This window comes from Gobio gobio (assembly GCF_949357685.1).
Source record: "Gobio gobio genome assembly, chromosome: 7".
Taxonomy (NCBI): Eukaryota; Metazoa; Chordata; class Actinopteri; order Cypriniformes; family Gobionidae; genus Gobio; species Gobio gobio.
The window spans coordinates 36,634,648-36,654,845 of record NC_137103.1 but is presented as its reverse complement, the minus strand read 5'-3'; the positions used below and the strand labels follow the sequence as shown (position 1 = coordinate 36,654,845).

General features: G+C 43.1%; 1 protein-coding gene across 4 annotated transcripts; it reads right to left on the bottom strand.

Annotated features, from left to right (window-relative positions):
- Positions 1 to 332: 332 nt before the first annotated feature.
- Positions 333 to 19,541, bottom strand: phf11 (PHD finger protein 11). 4 transcript variants are annotated; one of them, XM_079821664.1, is made up of 21 exons: positions 19,119 to 19,541; positions 18,884 to 18,988; positions 18,449 to 18,582; positions 18,325 to 18,365; positions 18,126 to 18,208; positions 17,164 to 17,186; positions 17,015 to 17,049; positions 16,677 to 16,750; positions 16,448 to 16,476; positions 16,283 to 16,314; positions 16,027 to 16,118; positions 13,005 to 13,027; positions 12,861 to 12,916; positions 12,651 to 12,736; positions 12,230 to 12,258; positions 12,033 to 12,064; positions 11,914 to 11,945; positions 10,891 to 10,981; positions 10,268 to 10,801; positions 2,050 to 2,121; positions 333 to 1,599 (listed from the first exon to the last, which is right to left on the bottom strand). In XM_079821664.1, the coding sequence occupies exons 1-21, from the start codon at positions 19,275 to 19,277 to the stop codon at positions 1,523 to 1,525; spliced, it is 1,839 nt and encodes a 612-aa protein (XP_079677790.1). In that variant the 5' UTR covers positions 19,278 to 19,541; the 3' UTR covers positions 333 to 1,522. The 4 variants fall into 4 exon arrangements, with proteins under 4 accessions (XP_079677790.1, XP_079677791.1, XP_079677792.1 ...); XM_079821665.1 differs by having other exon boundaries at positions 12,651 to 12,700; XM_079821666.1 differs by having other exon boundaries at positions 12,651 to 12,685.
- Between the last annotated feature and the right edge of the window lie 657 nt (positions 19,542 to 20,198).

Below are 20,198 nucleotides of genomic sequence, written 5' to 3'. Positions count from 1 at the left end.
TTTGGGTGAACTAACCCTTTAAGTCTCACTTCCCCAGTCAACACGCTCGCAAGACAACATATAAACAGCATATCTGTGTACAACAAATACTGCACACTCTCAAACCCCTCTTTAAAGTTTTAAAATGCAATGCAGACTAAGAATAGTAGGAATTGTGTTGAACGTTTGAATAAAATTACAGACCGACAAACTCACAAAAGGGGAAAAAGGTGACATTATTACAAACTAAATTGTTGAAGATGGGTGTGGAGGCATCCTTCCTCAGAAGAATATTTTTGTGATTTTAAAATGTAAACAAAGCATTCTGGCGCACTCTGACAAAAAAAAAGAAGAAGAGAAATAAAACATTTATTGACACAGGGATGGCATTGACATACATTTCACGATTAGATTCAATTGATTTCTATTCAGTGTTGATTAATTTGGGGCCTATCAGGTACAGTACATGGCAAATATCCCCAAAGAAAAAATACTTCACCACCAGTGTTGGCTGTAATTAATTACAAAGTAATCAAATTACTGTAATTACCTGTCCCTTGAAGTAAAGTAAGGGATTACTCTTAATTTTTCTGTAATTGAATTACAGTTACTTCTGGTGTAATTGCATTAAATACTGTATCGACTGTAGAACAATTCTGTATAAAACAATAGTGGATTTAACATCTAATGATTACATCGTCAGGTAACATTCTCCCTATAAATATTTTGGTCAGTTCAAGAATAATTTATGCAATTGTATATTGTTTATTTGAAATAATGTATTGTATTGTTCAAGTGGTCGAGGTTGATATGGGATTTAGAATGTAATAAGTAACACATTTATTTTTAGTGAGAGGAATTAGTACAGTAATCTAATTACACTTTTGAAGATGTAATTAGTAGCTACACTGCTCTCAACTAACACAGTAAAACTATACAAACTTGTTTTTTAATATAAACATTGAAATGGTATTTGTCATAAAACAGATTTATTCAAACATACGCTAAGTAAAAATAGAATGTGTATGCAATATAGCTAATATAGTTTGCTAAATGCTCCTCTCTAAGGTCATTTTTCTAGCTGACTAATGAGTTTTTGGACACTAAATGGCTTTTCTGAGGTAAATGTAACGTTATATGCCATTGTTTACAGGCTGTGCTGTATCTTTCAACGTACGTATGTTTATTTTGTGTTGTAACTAGTAAAGAGGAAGAGATGATCAGTTCAGTGCCGCTTCACTTGAATCGAGGTGCTACAGTCTCACTGCAGTCTATGGGAAATCAACCCATTTTCCATTCTTGTGAGGTTTATTGTGTTTGCAAAAGAAAACCCTCTTTGGATCTACACGATACACATAAATGATATATTTTGATTGAAAAGCATGAACCTTGATTTAAAAAACAAGCTAAAACAAAGATTCGATTTTTGTAAACATACTGTATGAACAGTATGTTTGAAGCGAGTTATTGTACTACATTATTTTATCATTTAAAGTAGCCTGAATGATAATTCTACTATAGAGTATATGATTCTATTATTATATTAAACACCCAGTACAGCTCTGACATGGCTCAGTGCTGCTTTTTTCCTCTGCAAATCCTGTTCCTGCTTCTCCAAGTCTGAAAACACAAATTCATTCTCATGAAACAATGCCATTTGAGTCTCCACATTAATTTGGTGATTTGATATGAGATTATAATTACATATATTCAAACTACAGTACCAATAATGTAAGGCTTTAGATTTAGGTGGTTATGCAATTCGCCCAGACTTTTCTTGAAACATAAATGGTGTGCAAGTTAATGTTATTAGGAATTATAAGTAATAGTTCCCCTTGTTCTTGTACATAGTTGCTCTCAAAAAATGAGGAAAATACAAAACATCTGAATAAGCTTGAGAATTTAAGTTCTATGACCATTGGCAGACATGATGGGTTGTAATGCTGTCTTTGTATTGACGTATACGTTTTTGTTTTATTGTAAAGAAGCATTTCTGCCTTAAATGTATGTATAAATGTATTTTTCCTCTGAAATGAGAAAGTGGTTATGCTTATGAATGAAATGTTGTACCTTGTTGCAGCTGAGTAATAATGCAAGGTAGACGTCCAGATGCCTCCAGTATATTGAGAGAAACATCATAATCTGCGGAACAATTAATAGCCATCAGCCTTTCAGTTGTATGAAGAAAAACTCAACATTTTACCAGTTTCATAAAGGGTTAAAAAACGTTCAGTGGTATTTCAGGTTCAAGCTAAGATGACAGCATTTGTGGCATAATGTTGATCAACACACACAAACATTTTTCTTTAAAAAAAAAGGAGCAAACATCATGGTCAAGATGAGAAATCTGGAAGTGAATGTGGCTTATTTTAATAACTTCCCGTCCTTCTTCCAAAAAAAATATTTTATTTTGCTGGCGCGAGGGCAGGACAACCTGTCACTCACATGAGATTGCAGCAAAAGTTTGTGGCTATTAGGGGTGGGAATCTTAAGGCACTTAACGATTCGATCCGATTCCGAGAGTAACGATCCGATTCCCAAAACGATTCTTAACATACATTTTTGGTAACTAATTATCCTGCTGTGCAAATACATGAACTTTATATTTTAACCAAAATTGAAGCTAATATGTGTTTTGTTTTTAGTTAGAATATCTGTTCGACAGTATTGCCATATTAAAAATGATTATAAAGATTTCTTTCAATACTTTTATTTTATTAACAAAGTTATATTCAAGATTAACAAGCTCTAATGAAACATAGTAAGCCATATATACAATTGCAAAGAACAATCATTAAGAATAAACAGTTCTCTTACGAGAGGTTCTCTCGTATTACGTAAGTTCCTTACGCTACGGGAAAGTATTCTTTCTTCGAGATTTCTGAAAAACCCAAAATTATCCTTAATTTTGTAACATTGTCAACGCAGTGCGGCAGCCTGGCAGACCATAGCAGGCTATTCCAGCGTGCCATTGGCTGCTCTGCTGGCAACTGCAGCAGCCTATCGGTGAGCCCGCGTGACGTGGCGACCAATGAGGGCGCTTCGCGCCCACCTGGCTTCATTTGCCTACAGGTGGGGCGTGGCCACGTGTATATAAGCAGGGCTCACGGGCTGCATATTCGATTTTCTTTTCTTCAGCGAAGCCCTTCGCATCGCTGGATCTGGAACCCGCCGCCGTTGAACGTGCAGACGAGCAAGCAGAGGACAGCGCCTGAAGAAGCCGGCAGCATCGCGCCACCTTCAGCCATCCGTGCCTGCTCTGCTATCCGGCAGCATTATATCCTTTTATTGCTCAGTGTTGTCGCCGCTGCGTCACACTTTCACAAAAAGAGCCGAGCGTTTTTCTAAAAATGTCTCGTTCCACCTGCGGCTCGTGTCACGCGCAGCTCAGTTCCGGGGACCGCCATGTGATCTGCGCTCTCTGCCTGGGCCGTGATCACGCCGCCGCCGCACTTCTCGCCGGCGGATGCCCGGAGTGCGAAGAACTAACGATGTCGACCCTGCGGGCTCGACTCGATCAGTTCGAAGATGACATCCCTCCAGTCTCTGCTAAGCCGCGCAGGAAAAAGCGCCGCTCGCAGCGGACTCCGGAGTTGGCCGAGAGAAGCTCGCCGGAACCCTTCCCGCCCGCTTCACTCTCGCCTTCCCCGCCCCCACCCCAGGCCGCCATTTCTGTTGCCGCCTCTGGGGATGAGGCGGATGCGGCCGCGGAACGCGCCGACAGCTGCTCCATCATGGCTTCCGACAGCGAGGAATGGTCTTCCGCGACCTCTTCAGTCCGAGCCTCCGGACGCTCTCGAGCGGGTGAGGACGCCGAACTGTTGCGCCTTCTCACCCGGGCTGTCGAGCAGCTAGGCCTCGAATGGGCCCCGCCTAAGGTGGCAGCGCCGAATCGGCTCGACGGATGCTTCCTGAACAGTCGCCGCCGTGCGCCCACCGCCAGGACTGCACCCTTTCTGCCAGAGCTTCACGAGGAGCTCGCGAAGTCCTGGAACGCGCCATTCTCCGCGAGGGTCTCGTCTCAGGCTTCTTCGACGCTCTCACAAGTTGACGGCGCGGCTGAGAAAGGCTACAACGCTATCCCTCCGGTGGAAGAGGCGGTCGCAGCGCACCTTTGCCCGCCTTCTGGTTGGCGCTCAAAGGCTGCCCTCCCGTCTAAGGCCTGCAGAGTGACGTCATCGCTGATCGGCCGCGCTTTCGCTGCCTCCGGTCAAGCTGCGTCTGCTCTGCACTCTATGGCCGTGCTGCAAATCCTCCAAGCCAATCTCCTCCGTGATCTGGACGAGAGGAGCTGTGACGCTGAGCTGATCACGGATTTGCGAAGCGCGACGGATCTCTCCCTCCGCGCTACCAAGACCGCAGCACAGGCCCTCGGACGCTCTATGGCCTCCCTCACGGTAGCTGAGCGCCACCTCTGGCTCACGCTCGCGGACATGCGAGAAACAGAGCGCGCGGCCTTCTTAAACGCCCCGCTCTCTCCATCTGGGCTCTTCGGACCAGCGGTCAAGGGGATCGTCGACCGTTTCTCCGAAGTACAGAAGACGACGCAGGCCATGAACCTCTTCCTGCCTCGACGCCCAGGCGCCAGCGGTAGCTCCGTTGCTCGCCGTCCTCGCGACCAGCCAGCACCGAGCTCCGCGCAGCGCCCAGCGCGGCCCCCTTCGTCTCAGCGAAGACCGAGCGGCCGCCCCAGATCGCGCTCCTCCAGCCACGGTAAGCCGCCTCCCCCTCGGGGCCCCCGGCCTAGGATCGTGCTGAAGTCTGAGCCTCCAAAGCCCTCCTAGCCAGAGGCAAGAAACGACGGTTAAGTCCCGCTGCGGCCGGACCACCGTCAAAACTCTTTTTCCTGTCAGCCCCCACCACTGTGGCTGCTGCAGAGGAATTTCACGCAGCCAACGAGCCGGCAAAAACGCCCTCTCGCCTGTCAACCACCGCCGTTTTTACGGCGAACCAGAGAAATCACAAAAGTTGCATTATTTCTGGTTGCACGGCTCACGCCGTATGTGTTTCAAATGCAGTAAATGTGCCCACTTTTCTGTGTTCACCCCTGCACATAAGCACTATAAACCCCGTGTCCCCCACTCACATAAAGCGGCCTCCGGCCGCTCGAGTGCTAGAGTTAGGTCACGTGTCCGCTTGTCTGCGTCCACGCCTAGCCACCACACGCGCTGTCACACAGCCACTCTTAACCGGTCATGTTCCACGCGTAAGAGTTGTGCCCGCTCAAACGCGCTCACACATTTTCGCGAACATTATGCCCCAGGCGCTACGCGCCGCGCCACACACCATTTGTTTTCCGCCCAAGGTGGCCGAAGCGATGAGTGTAGGGCCACACACAAGACATTCCCCGCTCAAAGCGGTAGAGACACAGTGTGTAAGGCGGCCAGCCACCGAAAGCGAGCGGCTGGCCCACAGCACAGAGAGCGCGCGCACCGCGCCCGCCCCTCTTATACGGGCCGTCAAACCCGCGAAACGCGGCGTTTCGAGCCCAGAGGCCGTTCTGTCCCGTTTGGCACACGCGAAAGCGTGGGAAGCCATTCCAGGTGTATCAGAATGGGTGCTGAGAACAGTGAAGCACGGCTACACTCTGCAGTTCGCTCGCCGCCCTCCGCGCTTCTGTGCGCGTATAGAGACGAGAGTGAGCGAAGAAGTAGCACATCTACTTCGAGCGGAGATAGCCACGCTGCTGGGCAAAGGGGCTATAGAACCGGTTCCCCATTCTATGAGCGAGTCAGGCTTTTACAGCCGATATTTTCTCGTGCCAAAAAGGGACGGGTCGCTCAGACCGATTCTGGATCTGAGGCGTCTGAACAAAGCTCTTTTGAGGAGATCGTTCAAGATGCTTACGACCAAGCAGATCCTCGCGCATATTCGCCCGAGAGACTGGCTAATTTCCCTAGATTTGAAAGACGCATATTTTCAAATCAAGATAACGCCGCGTCACAGGCCATTCTTACGATTCGCCTTCGAGGACCAGGCTTATCAATACACCGTCCTTCCGTTCGGCCTGTCACTAGCACCCCGTACATTTACGAAGTGCATGGACGCGGCCCTCGCTCCCCTGAGAAACCGGGGGATGCGAATATTGAACTACTTGGACGACTGGCTCATCCTGGCGCAGTCAGAGGCCGAGCTCCTCGCCCACAGGGCAATGCTGCTCAGCCATTTGGACAGCCTGGGGCTCACGGTCAACTGGACCAAGAGCTCATTAGTGCCCACGCAATCAACCTCATTTCTGGGTTTGAATCTGGACACTGTGGCTATGTCTGCCCGCCTGTCACCACAACGCACACGCCAAGTTTGGCGCATGGCTGCGTACTTCCGGCCGGGCAAAATCGCACCTCTCAAGCTTTTTCAGAGGATGCTGGGACGTATGGCCTCAGCTGCAGCTGTGCTCCAGCTGGGCTTAATGCGCATGCGCCCGCTGCAACGCTGGTTAAACGCCCGAGTGCCTCACAGAGCCTGGGCTGCCGGAGGTTTCAGGATCAGAGTGACTCAGGGCTGTGTTGCAGCCCTAGAGCCCTGGTTAGTAGCCGACTGGTACCAGCGGGGAGTGACAATGGGAGCCATCTCACACCGCAAAGTCATCTCGACGGACGCCTCCACCTCGGGTTGGGGCGCCGTTTTCGAGGGCAGACCGGCCTCGGGCCTCTGGTCGAGCGGAGAAAAACTCCTACACATAAACTGTTTGGAGATGATAGCGGTAGAGAACGCGCTCAAGCAGTTTCTCCCGTTTATACGGGGACACCATGTGTTGGTCCGGTCGGACAATACCACGGTGGTGTCCTACGTGAACCGGCAGGGCGGTGTCAGGTCCAGGTGTCTGGGCAATCTGACGGAACGCCTGCTCGTGTGACAAGCTGTCCAGGGGCCTCATTCTCCCAGGAGAATGGTCCCTGCACCCCCAGACAGTCCAGCTGGTATGGCGCCTATTCGGCAGAGCGGAGCTCGACCTCTTTGCAACAAAAGAGAACGCCCGCTGCTCGACGTTCTTGTCCAAAAGCGAGGATGCGCTGTCCCAACTTTGGCCCAGCCTCCCGCTGTATGCTTTCCCGCCGATTTCCCTATTGACCCAGGTTATAGCGAAAATCAGGGAAACGCGCCGCCCGGTGCTCCTTATAGCGCCGCGCTGGGAGAACCAGATTTGGTACCCAGAGCTGGTGAAGCTGTCGCACTCACCCCCCTGGCCAGTTCCGCTGAGAGCAGACCTCCTCTCTCAAGCAGGAGGGTCAGTTTGGCATCCCCATCCAGAGCGATGGTCTCTGCATGTATGGGTGACCAACGGATACCCGTTGACCTGCCCGAAGGGGTTATGAATACGATCTCACACTCTAGAGCCCCCTCGACGAGGCGGTTATATAGTTCTAAGTGGTCGGTGTTCACTGAGTGGTGTGCTTCCAAGGGATTGGAACCGCAGCAATGTGGGGTCCAGCGGGTGCTCTCCTTCCTCCAGGAGCTCTTGGAACTGGGCAGGTCCCCTTCCACGCTCAAAGTGTATGTAGCGGCTATAGCAGCGTTCGCCCAGACGACGCTAGGCAGCACGCTAGGAAGGAACAAGCTCATCATCCGTTTCCTCAGAGGAGCTAGACGGATGAATCCCCCGCGGCTCCCATCGGTTCCTATTTGGGATCTGGCCTTGGTCCTAGAGGCCATGAAGGCTCATCCCTTTGAACCGCTCGAGACTGTGGAACCAAGGTTCCTTTCGCTAAAAACCGCGTTCCTGATAGCTCTGGCTTCAGTGAAACGCGTGGGGGATCTACACGCGCTCTCAGTGAGCCCGACGTGTATGGAGTTCGGTCCTAATGACTCTAAGGTCATTCTCAGAACGAGGCATGGTTATGTCCCCAAAGCGATCGGCACTCCTTTCAGGGCGCAGATTATCTCCCTCTCGGCTCTGCCAGCATCCGACGAGGGGGACGGTGGCAATATCCTCTGCCCTGTCAGGGCATTGAGGGTTTATGTCACACGCTCCGCCGCCTTCAGGCGTTCTGAGCAGCTATTTGTTTCGTTTGGAGGGCGCGCTAAAGGTCTCGCCTCCTCGAAACAGACCCTGTCCAGGTGGATAGTGGACGCAATTGCAACTGCATACGCTTCCAAACACCTGCAGTGCCCGCTAGGTGTCAGAGCACACTCCACCAGAGGCATGGCCTCTTCGTGGGCTTGGGCCAGAGGGATTTCCATCCACGATATTTGCGTGGCGGCAGGCTGGGCCTCCCCGTCTACGTTCGTGAGATTTTACAATCTGGAAGTTCCTGCCTTACAGGCGAAAGTGTTATCAGTTCAATAAGGCTGTTGGTTCTGCCCGGTGATTCTGCGCAGACATAGCTCACATACTGGTAGTAAGTTCGGTACAAGGCTTATGTAAATTTGAAGGAGACTGGCGGTACCGTTCCCTCATTTACGAAAAGAGCTATTGTGAGTTTGAAGGTGACCGGCGGTGCCGTTACCTCACTCATATGACAAGATATTGTGAATTTGAAGGCGACCGGCCTTGCCGTTCCCTCATTCATGAGACAAGGTGTGGTGAATTTGAAGGCGACCGGCAGGTGCCGTTCCCTCATTCATAAGGCAGGGTGTTGTAACCACCCGTTGTAACCACCCGTCAGTTCAAACGAAGTGTCCGTATATGTGGTGGCCCGTTTCCTTTACCGGCCACCCTGCCCGAGCAGTGTTATGGTCCCCGGTTCCCTGGGATACATATGCTGTATGCGAGGCGCGCACGGCGTTGACAATATGTTCCCGTAGCGTAAGGAACTTACGCAATACGAGAGAACCTCTCGTAAGAGAACGATACTCGGTTACTTAACGTAACCTCGGTTCTCTCTAGAAGAGGGAACGAGTATTGCGTTCCTTGCCGTGCGCCCCGCGGGCTTTTACGCTTCAGAACTACGAAAACCGAATATGCAGCCCGTGAGCCCTGCTTATATACACGTGGCCACGCCCCACCTGTAGGCAAATGAAGCCAGGTGGGCGCGAAGCGCCCTCATTGGTCGCCACGTCACGCGGGCTCACCGATAGGCTGCTGCAGTTGCCAGCAGAGCAGCCAATGGCACGCTGGAATAGCCTGCTATGGTCTGCCAGGCTGCCGCACTGCGTTGACAATGTTACAAAATTAAGGATAATTTTGGGTTTTTCAGAAATCTCGAAGAAAGAATACTTTCCCGTAGCGTAAGGAACTTACGCAATACTCGTTCCCTCTTCTAGAGAGAACCGAGGTTACGTTAAGTAACCGAGTATCGTTCTCAATTTACAACTGTGATAATTTTTCAGTTTCTTTAGAACATTTTAACAAAAAATGTCTTTAAAGCAAAAAAAAGTTTACTTTGGTTAGAGCCACAAAAAAATATTTAAAACATAGGCTAATGCAGAAGAAAAACAACTTTAGCGCTCGCTGAGAAGCCAAATTCAGTGTGTGCGCATAACATCTCACATGAGAAAACTTGCCGAGCTGCAACAGTCATGTTAGAGACATTTAACAAATCACTCACCAAAACGAAGTATTTGTTCAGAAATTTTCATTCGTTTGAAACATTGTGCAGTAGTTTAGCAATATTCGATAAGTCATTCCAAAAATTATGCCACAGATGTTGGCAGTTTTATGTCCCGGCCACCGCATCAGAATTTCGTTTGTTGGAAATATGAACTTAATTTAGAAATGCTTTTGAAATTAAAAACTTCATTTAATAAGCAAAATACATTTTTGAAATGGGGAGGCAGCCGCAGCGAGCGCAGACACAGAGCGGCTAGAGAAACGGAGGAGCGACTAATGCAAGGCGTTTGTGCAAAACTGCGGGAAAACTGCATAAAACGTGCGGGTGTTGAACCCTCTCACCGGGAAAAGTGTCCCACGGGTGCGACGCCCCTGAGCAGGTCGTAGTTTGTCTATTTTATCTTAAACAAAGCCAATTCACCAGCATACAAAAACGTTCGCCTCGGTTTTTCTGTTTGGCCGGTGATCGCGCGCGCACGCACAGTGGTGAAGTGGCCGTCTGAATTGAACACAGAATCGATTCTGAATTTTTGAGAATCGATTCTGAATCGTTGGATAACGAATCGCGGTGCATCGATGCACCTTTTCTCCCACCCCTAGTGGCTATACTATTGAAATGAATATTTTCATGTCTATGAAATTACCTTGTTCACTTGCAGATTTTTGCTTTCTTTTAAAAGGAGGGACAAGTGAAACTTAATGCTTGTGATAGTATGCCACAAATGCTGTTGATTGAGCTTAACTTGTATTGAACCTGGAATATTCCACAAAACCGGTCTGAATCAAGGCTGTTCTCACCCTGGTGGCTGGCTTCCTGTGATTGTACTCTTTCTCCCAAGCTGCTCAGCTGAGACGCGAGCTCCGAGAAGATTTCTTTAGTCCACCCGGCCTGATTGCATCTAGTCCAGAATATGCTGGCATTGGACTTGGAGTTTCCTGTGCTATTCACATCACAGGCATCTGATGCAGCAGCCTGATCTGGTGATGTAGACACCCCAGCCGGAGGAGAAGGTTTTCGTAGTTGTTCGATTTTGAAGTCAGATGCAGGGAGTGTTTGCACTGCGGATGTTATCATCATTGGAACGTCTACAGTGGGCCTTGAATGCTGAAGTAACCCTGGTTGACCTGAGGGACTTTTGCTGTCATGGTGCCTGCCTGGAATAGAGTCAACACCACCTGGTGAGACTGTGTCAGTAGTTGGAGCTCTAGGCACCGGGGAGGTTCTACTTGTGGATGGCGTTTCCTCATGTTCAGGGGCAGCGACAAACACAGGTGTGGGGCAAACAGCCTCTGGGGCAGCACCGACAGGTGAACCAAGTTCTAGACTGTACTCTGAAACACAGAGAGAATATATTGCTACAAAACATTCACACCTCATTGAAATGACTGCTGCAAGAACAACGGAAGAGAGATAAACGCACCTGATTCTGCTGAGGGTCCCGAGTCCATAATAACATTACAGGGGACAGTGATATGATACATTTCTGATGGTAACAAACTCTGAGACTCCTCCTGAGAGAGAGAGAGAGAGAGAGAGAGAGAGAGAGAGAGAGAGAGAGAGAGAGAGAGAGAGAGAGAGAGAGAGAGAGAGAGAGCACTGTAAGTAATCACACCGCTAACTAATCCAGGCTAGTTAAAAGTGATTGAGTATATTGTAGTTTCCACAAAAATATTAAGCTGTATTCAACACTTGTTTTTTGTGCAGAAAATCAGCATATTAGAATGATTTCTGAATGTGACACTGAAGACTGGAGATGATGCTGAAAATGCAAAGGATTAAATTAAAATGTTCAAATAGCATAATTGTTTTTTCTTATTACAGTTTTTACTGTATTTTTGAGCAAATAAATACAGCTTTGATGAGCATAACAGACTTTGTACAAAATCATCAAAACATCTCCAAAATCCCAAACATCTTAAAGATAGTGTAACTGTACTGTGATGGATTTGCCATACCGAACATACAACATTTTATATGGTATTGGATGTATGTATAAAGTTGTTTATTGTTATTGTTTGGAGCGTTTCATTTCACAGGAAAACAACCATTGTGGCGGCAAATATTAAAAATATAAAATTTTTGTTACTTTTGGTGGCAATTTTTCCTGAAATCCCTGGTCAATTTGTTACTCTATACTCAATGTACAGAGCTGGCCTGATGGTTTGTTACAATCCCAGGCTATGGAGAAGTTTTCCAAAAAGGTATAGGGGAACTTGGTCTCATTTATATATCTTCCTCAAACCTTCAATCTTTCTTGACATGTATCGGACTGATATGTATGTAGCAAACAATGCCTTTGTCCCAATGTGCCATTGAGGGTTTGTGTTGTTTTTGTTGTCATTCATTTTCCTGTCAAGTGACTACATAAACACCCTAACACGAACCCATCCAGACTTGTTTCTGGTGTGACGTGAGTGTGATGTATTCTTACAGATGTACTCACTGAGTCAATGTCAGTGTCATCATCGTCAGCTCCTGAAAATAATTAGATGTTTCTTTACAATAAGGAACAATAAATAATACTTCCTGTATATTTAATTTTAAAATCATAAGCAGTTGTACCTGTTGTTGATTGGTTGAGTTTTTCACAAGGCCTGCAGACAAATTGAAACTGTCAGGGAACTTTTCCCCACACAACTTTACTATAGTACGTTTTGCCAAAATACCATGGTAAACTGTAGTAACCTTGTATTTGTACTGCTTTAAAAAAATACAAATGTTGCCTATAGTAGATTCTGAACACATAATCCAAAACATACCTTGTATTTTCAGGCACAGGAGTGGAAAACTATTAAAAGTGAACAGAGGAACACTTTATTGCTATAATGTTACTCGTACTAAAACTGACAAATGCTTTTAAGATTCATATGCACTTAGCATGGTGTGATGCAAATACGATCTTAAAGGGATAGTTCACCCAAAAATGAAAATTCTGATCTTTACTCACCCTCATGTCTTTCCTCTCTTGAACAAAATAAAATATTTTTAATTTGTTTGTTCATATTAAAAGTCAATGGGGTCCAGTCTGACATGAGGCTGAACAAATGATGACAGAAATTTCATCTTTGGAGTAACAGTCTCTTTTAATTTTGCCTAGCAGTTTCAGTGAAGTTTAATTATGAAACTTTGTTTGTTTATAGACGCATATCAAACAGTGAGATTTTATGATGTGAGACTCACATTGGGCTGTGTTGGAAGCACAGACTCCTCCAGATCTGAAACAACAGGAGCTACTACAGGGTCAGTATGGATGGGACTTTCATCATCTAAATAGAGACATATTATTCAAATTGTTTTGATTTAATGACGTGTTTTATGCAGGTAAGGTAAATATCTTTAATTCATATTCTCATTTTTAAAAAACAGAGAAATAAAATAATCAATAAACACCTGAGTATACAATGTTTTTTGTTTTTTTCCTTCTGGGTGTTTCCACTTCTGGTGAGCTAAAAGAAACCAAACATAAGATAATCACAACAAGTTCGTGATTACTAACTAGACAATATTCTGTAATTACAATTTTATACTACTTACCATGTTGGTGAATTAGGTGCGCTCTGTTATTAAATAATACAAAATATAAGACAGAAAATAAGAATAAGCTATACATTTATGTTAATCAGCATTATTCTTTAGCTGAGTTTGTCTAATTGTCTTCAAAAGGCATTCTAATAGGACCCGATCTGTTTGATGGAATAATGCAATTAATGTCCATTGCTGCAAGTACAACTCTGCAGCTGCTCATCTCATATTCTGACACATTTATTATTGTTTTGTTTATTAATTTAAATTAATTAAGTTAAGTTAGGGTTATGAAGTGATATTTAGTGATATTAGTACGGATACATTTTAGATTTTTAAATTTTCTTGATGATGATGATGATGATGATGACTGCAATGAAGAAAACATCAATAGGTGTTTATGAGAAGGAAAGTTTAAAGGGTTAGTTCACTTAAAAAAAATGAAAATTGTGTCATGATTTACTCACTCTCATGTCGTTTCAAACCCGTTAGACCAGGGGTGTCAAACTCATTTTAGGCTGAGGGCCGGATGGGAAAAAATATAACCATGTGCGGGCTGAATTACCTTTATTTATTTATTTTTTTAAACCTTAGTGCGCTGACAGTTACATTACTAATATTAACCATACAAACTACAAAATAATTAGCAAGAAAACTAGAAAAACACTGCTATTTGTTTTACAGCTAAAAGACTATTATATATTTGTAAAATATTTGTTATTAGTGATGCAAGGATTTAGATTTTTCGTGGCCAATTCCAATTTACAGCATCATCAGCATGGTCTGACTTTGGCTTTGTGAAATTATGCTACATAAGACTAGTCTGGGTAAACCCAGCCTGATCTGCCGGTGATTTGATTTCGCCCTGCAGCTCAGTCTAGAAACCTGTACATTAATTTCTACTGCTTCTGTTACACTTTTGCGGGAACCAATCACAGACTGGCTTATCCACCTGGCGCGCTATTGGCGGGTTTAACACGATGACGGATAGAGAAGCGATGGATCGATGCCCGTTGATCACGCCTCTTGTGGTCTGATTGGTCGAAGGACTATCCAATTGCGTACAGAGTTTTTTTAAATTATGCTCGTTTATCACGCCTCTTGTGGTCTGATTGGTCGAAGGACTATCCAATTGCGTACAGAGTCTTTTGAATTATGCTGGTTTATCACACCTCTTGTGCTGTAGAAAATACATAGCAGACTAGTTGTTAGTGTTAAATCTTAACACCAGACCAATGTTAAATCTTAAATCGAGCTTGGTCTGGTGATAGCCAGACAAACATAAGACACCTGTCCTGCACAAAACAAAAATAGCAGACAGACTGAATGAATGAAAATGCGAATTCATTCTTTGCCATTAGGTGGCGTAGCGTTTCCTTGGTTACCACTGTACACAAAGCAGCACTGCACTTATTAACAGGCTACTATACGGAGGTAAAAGGAAAAGAAAATGCCATCAAAACTTTTCTGAAGACAGACAGTTCCCATCAGAGATACATTCATATAAACCCCAATTCAATATTTATATTTTTCTTTCTTGAACAGTGAGCTTGTTCCTGGTAGACTATAGTATTTTCTCTGCTGGCGCATCAGTGTTCTCATTTTTGCGTCCGTATTCAGCGTGTGGATGTGTTAATGTCCTCCTGTTTACAGACTTCGTTATATTTCCACAAACATGACATTTTGGAAAATGATTGCAAAGTAGTTTGTTTGCAAGTCCGGAATAGAGATCGACCAAAATAAAACTAAAAACTTTTCGAATGGCTGGTGCCTGTGGACTAGTCAGTGCATCTCTATTTTATATTATTGTTCAAATCATACCCCGGGCTAGCCTGACAAGCCAGACCCACATCAAGATGTTGGGTCGGTTGTCTTTCAAATTCCCTCTGCACGCAATAGGATAGAGCTACAACCAACAAGAGCAACGAAGGAGGTGAAGCAGAGTTAGTTGATAGATTAAACTTTTGCAGTATCCAGTCAGCAAAACTCAGTAGACATCTGCCTTTTTTTAAGAATGACTTAAGTCCCGTTCTTTGTTCTTTTCCCAAAGAAAAGCTTAATTTCAAGTCTTCCAGAGTTGCGGCCAAAGCCGATTTGAAAAACTGCTGTTCACCAGCTTCTTTGTTTTCAAGTAGCATGCGGAACCGCCGCAACTGTGTCATTATGTTAAGCCTGCCCACCGACTCTATACACGATGTGATTGGCCTGACTAGAGTTTGGTTTTTCCAGCTCGCAAGGCAACAGAGAATTGCTAGACGCCTTTGCTGCAAATTATATTTGCTGCCGCTAGGGTGCGTCTTGATTTCTAGGCTAACCCCGGGCACCTTATTGGGCTGTATTCGGCCCACAGGCCGTATGTTTGCACTCCAGCATTAGACCTTCATTCATCTTCGGAACACAAATTGAGATATGTGTGAGTCTATTCATGTGAGCACCACAATGCATATGTGTGGTGCTGACGCAGGAGCCGGCCAATACTGAGCTGTCATTCTGACCTAGAACCTGCACTTTGTTTAGAGACTGACAGGGGAAGAAAATACATTTTTGAATAAAGTAGTTATTTTTGTTGTTGTTTTTTGCGCACAAAAAGTATTCTAGTCGCTTCATAACATTAAGGTTGATGAACGAAGGTCTTACGGGTTTGGAACGACATTAGGGTGAGTAATTAATGAATTAATGAATTTTCATTTTGGGTGAACTAACCCTTTAAATGTGTGTGGTTCAGGTAAAACCTACATTATGGAGACAAAATGTCCCACACAAAGATGTCAATATCCGGAATCGTTGTCCTTGTGGGGACATTTTTCCAATTGTATTAAGGGTTAGGCCTCACTTTCATCTCACAGCAAGAAGGTCCTGGCTAAGCTTCTTTCTGTGTGGAGTTTCTCCGTGTCTGCATGGGTTTCCTCTGGGTGACCCCCCAATCCAAAAACATGCAGTATAGGTGAATTGGAGATGCTAAATTGTCTGTAGGTGTGAATGCGTGTCCCAAGCCATGTAATGGGGAGGGTTGGTTTAAGACCTTGCAACCTACCCCGTAAAAATCATTTGTGCCATGCAATTCTCCTGGATTGTCTGCTGATCCACAAGCCTTCTGATCAGACGTTAATTTCCCATTTAATGAACCTAACAAACACATAGAAGCATCTCATACTAGAAAATCAATTGTACCGATGAGCCACTGTAATATCAGTATCATCACTATCTCCTGAAAATAGTGAGCAAATGTTTCTTTACTGTAAGAAATTCAAAAATGATCCTTCTTTCACACACACCGTGGTCATTTGTACCTGTGGCTGATGGATTGAGTTCGTCACGTGGCCTACAAATAGATAGAGAAACTTGTTCAAGGAATTTATAGGCAAGGATTTTATTAGTACAATGGATGACTATAGTCCTAATCACATCTCATACTTTCGTTCTGTAGATTAAGGAGTGAATAATGGTCAACATACCTTTTTCTTTTAGGGTCAGGAGTTGACTGCTATTGAAAGAGAACAGAGAGTATTTACTACAACATTACTAACAACTACTATAACGTTACAAGACACTGAAACTGTCAAAGAACCATTTCTTTGTTAGAAACAACTGTTGTGAATTTGCAGTTTGAATTAAATGTTTATAAGATAATGTGCAATTAGAGATATTCACATGATACACACAGATTATGTCATGAAAACTCACATTGTGCTGTGTTGGAGGTGTATACTCTTCTACATCTGATTCTACTGGAGCAAACCCGTGATCAATGTCATCATCTAGGATAAAGTTGGACTTTTACACATCGTAATAGTCCAATTGTATTAATGTTTTACATTTAAATTACAATATCTGTCATCAACATGCCAAAAGCAAGCTATTATTCTCATGTTGATGAATAAACAGATGTAATGAACTGTGAATAAACACTCTATTACCCTGAACTGTATTGGGTTACAGAGTGTTAATGTAGTACTGTGTAATATAAAGCCATAATAAATTGTATAAACGAATACCAGATTCTAGGAAAACTAGTGACTTACTGTTCTTCTTTCGGGACAAACTCACTTCTGATGACCTGAAAAAGTGCAAACACAAGATAATCTGTAGTATTCACACTGTGATTATTAATATGACAATGTTCTGCGATTAAACCAGTTCAGATGAGGAGCAACACACACTGCACACTTACCCTGTAGATGAATTAGATTCACTCTGTTATTAAATGAAGAAAGAGAAGAAAATCACATCTAGACTTTCACATTGAAACCAAAATGAATGTGCCATAACTGTAGGGTGACCACCCGTCCCGCTTTGCGTTGTACCGCACAGCATTTTCACCCCTTGTCCCGCATGTCGCATATTGAGAAAATGTCCCGCATTTTCATCAGTCTGTTAGTTTTAATTATGATATTAAGAAAACATGCATGCGTTCCTTTGCCTTTTTAAGAAAGCATATTATTTATTCTTTTTGCGGCATCGTTTTTCACCTATATTTAACAGCGCTTCGTCAGAAGTAACATCCCGCCTTACACAAATACAACTGCCGTTTTTAAAGTCCTATCCAAGACCAATGGTTGAAAAGAAAGGAGTAAACACGGTCACTAGTAGGTTGTGGCGGCTGTCAATCAAAATGTGGAGTGGTGATTCGTTCCATGTGTTCCCTGTCAGAAAACGATTGGATAATTCGGTAAATTGGTTATATTCTTAATATATAATATAAATTAATATATAAGACTGTCAATTAACTAATTTCATGTTGTTTTATATATTATTTGTTCATTATTTATTTTTTGGGATTTTAGTTGGACTTGGTGAGAACTGTTTCGAAAATAGTTATCTGCATGATGCCTTTGGGCTCATTGATGTTGAATTTAAATGACAATAAAGATTATACAACAGTTTCAGGTTATGTTTTAGTGTTGGTAATGTGTCCCACATTGTCCCACACAAACTTAGTAATCGTCCCACATTTGGTTTGTTTGATGGTGGTCACCCTACATAACTGCCATAGCCATTCATTTGTCTTTATTTCAGTAGTGTGCAGTGAACTTTTAATATGAACTGTGGTTAAGTCAATGTGTGGGTTTATAAAGAGGAAATATGGGCTGTAAGTGTGCGTGTGTGTGTGTGTGTGTGTTTGTGCATGCTTACCCTTCGCCCATGACTGTCTGCTGACCTTTGTCTCTTAGAGCCATTAAGACCAGACGTTGAGGCCCCTTGAAAACTTACTAAACCTAAGAAACAAACATCAGAAAACATGACAATTTTCACTAAATAAAGTTGCTTACAGATTTGCATTAGATACAAATAAAATTGCAAAAATTTATAATTTCTTAAAATTTAAACTTACTTGTTTCTTTGGATTCTTGATCATGCCATTTACAGAGCAGTCTAAAAGGAAACGTTGGTTAAGCTAATTTTACAACATTTTCATTGTACGAAGACATCTAAAACAACAGATTAATTCATCTTACGTATAACGGCCTTTAGTAATGTCTTCAATGGCTCTGGCACTGGCCTCTATGGCGCAGGGATAATGGTACGAGCGCATACAACGCTTTAGATCACATCCTGCTGTAGCCCCATTTTTCTTGCAGTGGTGGCAAAGCTGAAAATAATGGCACAGAAACTATGCATCAACAGAGAAAAAACACCAGAATATGATGGTCACATTTTAAAATACTCTGCTGATGCTGAACAATATAAATTACTAGTACTGTACAGCATATTGTCATGTTTAATTAGTTTTGGAATATAACACATAAAATGCCCCTGACTAAAATTATTATGTTAATATCTATTGTATACATTGTGTATAGACACTATGTTATGTAAAGTGTTACACAAAGCTATTAAGATGTTATTAAGTATGTTTGTGATTGTGCAAATATTTATGCAACTATACGCACTAGTCTTTTTCCTCTCCGCTGCTCATCTTCTACATCTTGTACCGCGAATCCAAACAGGTCGTCATAGGTGGGCGAATTCTTGCAGTAGATCCCTGAAGAAAACAGCTGAGGACACAACAATATATAGTCTTTTGGAAACCCAATTACCCAAAATATAATCGACATTCAGCCTTACCGAACAGCACTAATAATACATTTATGTAAGGCTTACAATATGAAATCACAGGCTACTTACCAAACAGTTCTGGTGTGCGGAGATATTCTCTTTGGATGAGAGAGGTCCGGTGATATCGTTTTCGTCTGATTTCCTGCACAATGCACAAATAATTTTGCACGGTGATCGATATTGATCCGATCCCATTTTGAGCTCTGCGGGACGGGTAACGTTAGACATTCAAATGCGACTCATGATTTTATTGGATTGTTTCTTCCAGTAGTACTAAGTTTCGATTTCCGTTTATTGCGTCGAAGGCGGGTCACACCGTCGTCATATTCGACATGCATGAAACCAAACCAATCTTTGTTAACTTCCGCGAACAGACAGAAATCTCGACTATCTCTACGTTCAATCAAACATATCCCCAACTCGACAACTTTAAACCTCAATTTGACTGTAGCATTTGTTTTGTTGTTGTTGGTCTCCCTGCAGGGGGCGCTCGGATTCTCAGACAAAATTAAAATCTTGGTACCTAACAAACAAATCCGATAAAATAGAAATATAGATAAAATAATAATAAAATCCTGATCCTCTAATCACAAACGGTAGTGATTGGTCAATCCCGACTAACACTGTGAAAAGTAACAAGTGCCACGTAAACAGCTATTATACGATTTAGACTAAAGTCCCTTATCTGAAGTTGTTGTTTAGACCAATCCAATCATGTTTATGTTAATCAATACTTATCTACCATTGTCTTTCATAATATTACATTAGATAATACTTAATGGGTCATTATCAAATATTACCAAACATTATCATATCAAATAGTATCAATATAAATAATCAAAAAATTAGAAATGTAATTTGAAACACGATGCCTTAAGAGCCGGGGGTGGAAACTTATGAATAAGATAAAGATGTCCAAATATTTCTTATTTTTTTTAAAGATTTTTTATAAATTCAGTCATTTTGTTTGTCTTGTTGACTGTATGTAAACATCTTATTATCTAAAATATCTTATTCAGGACAGTACTAAATATATATATATATATATATATATATATATATATATATATATATATATATATATATATATATATATATATATATATATATATATATATATATATATATATATATATATATATATATATA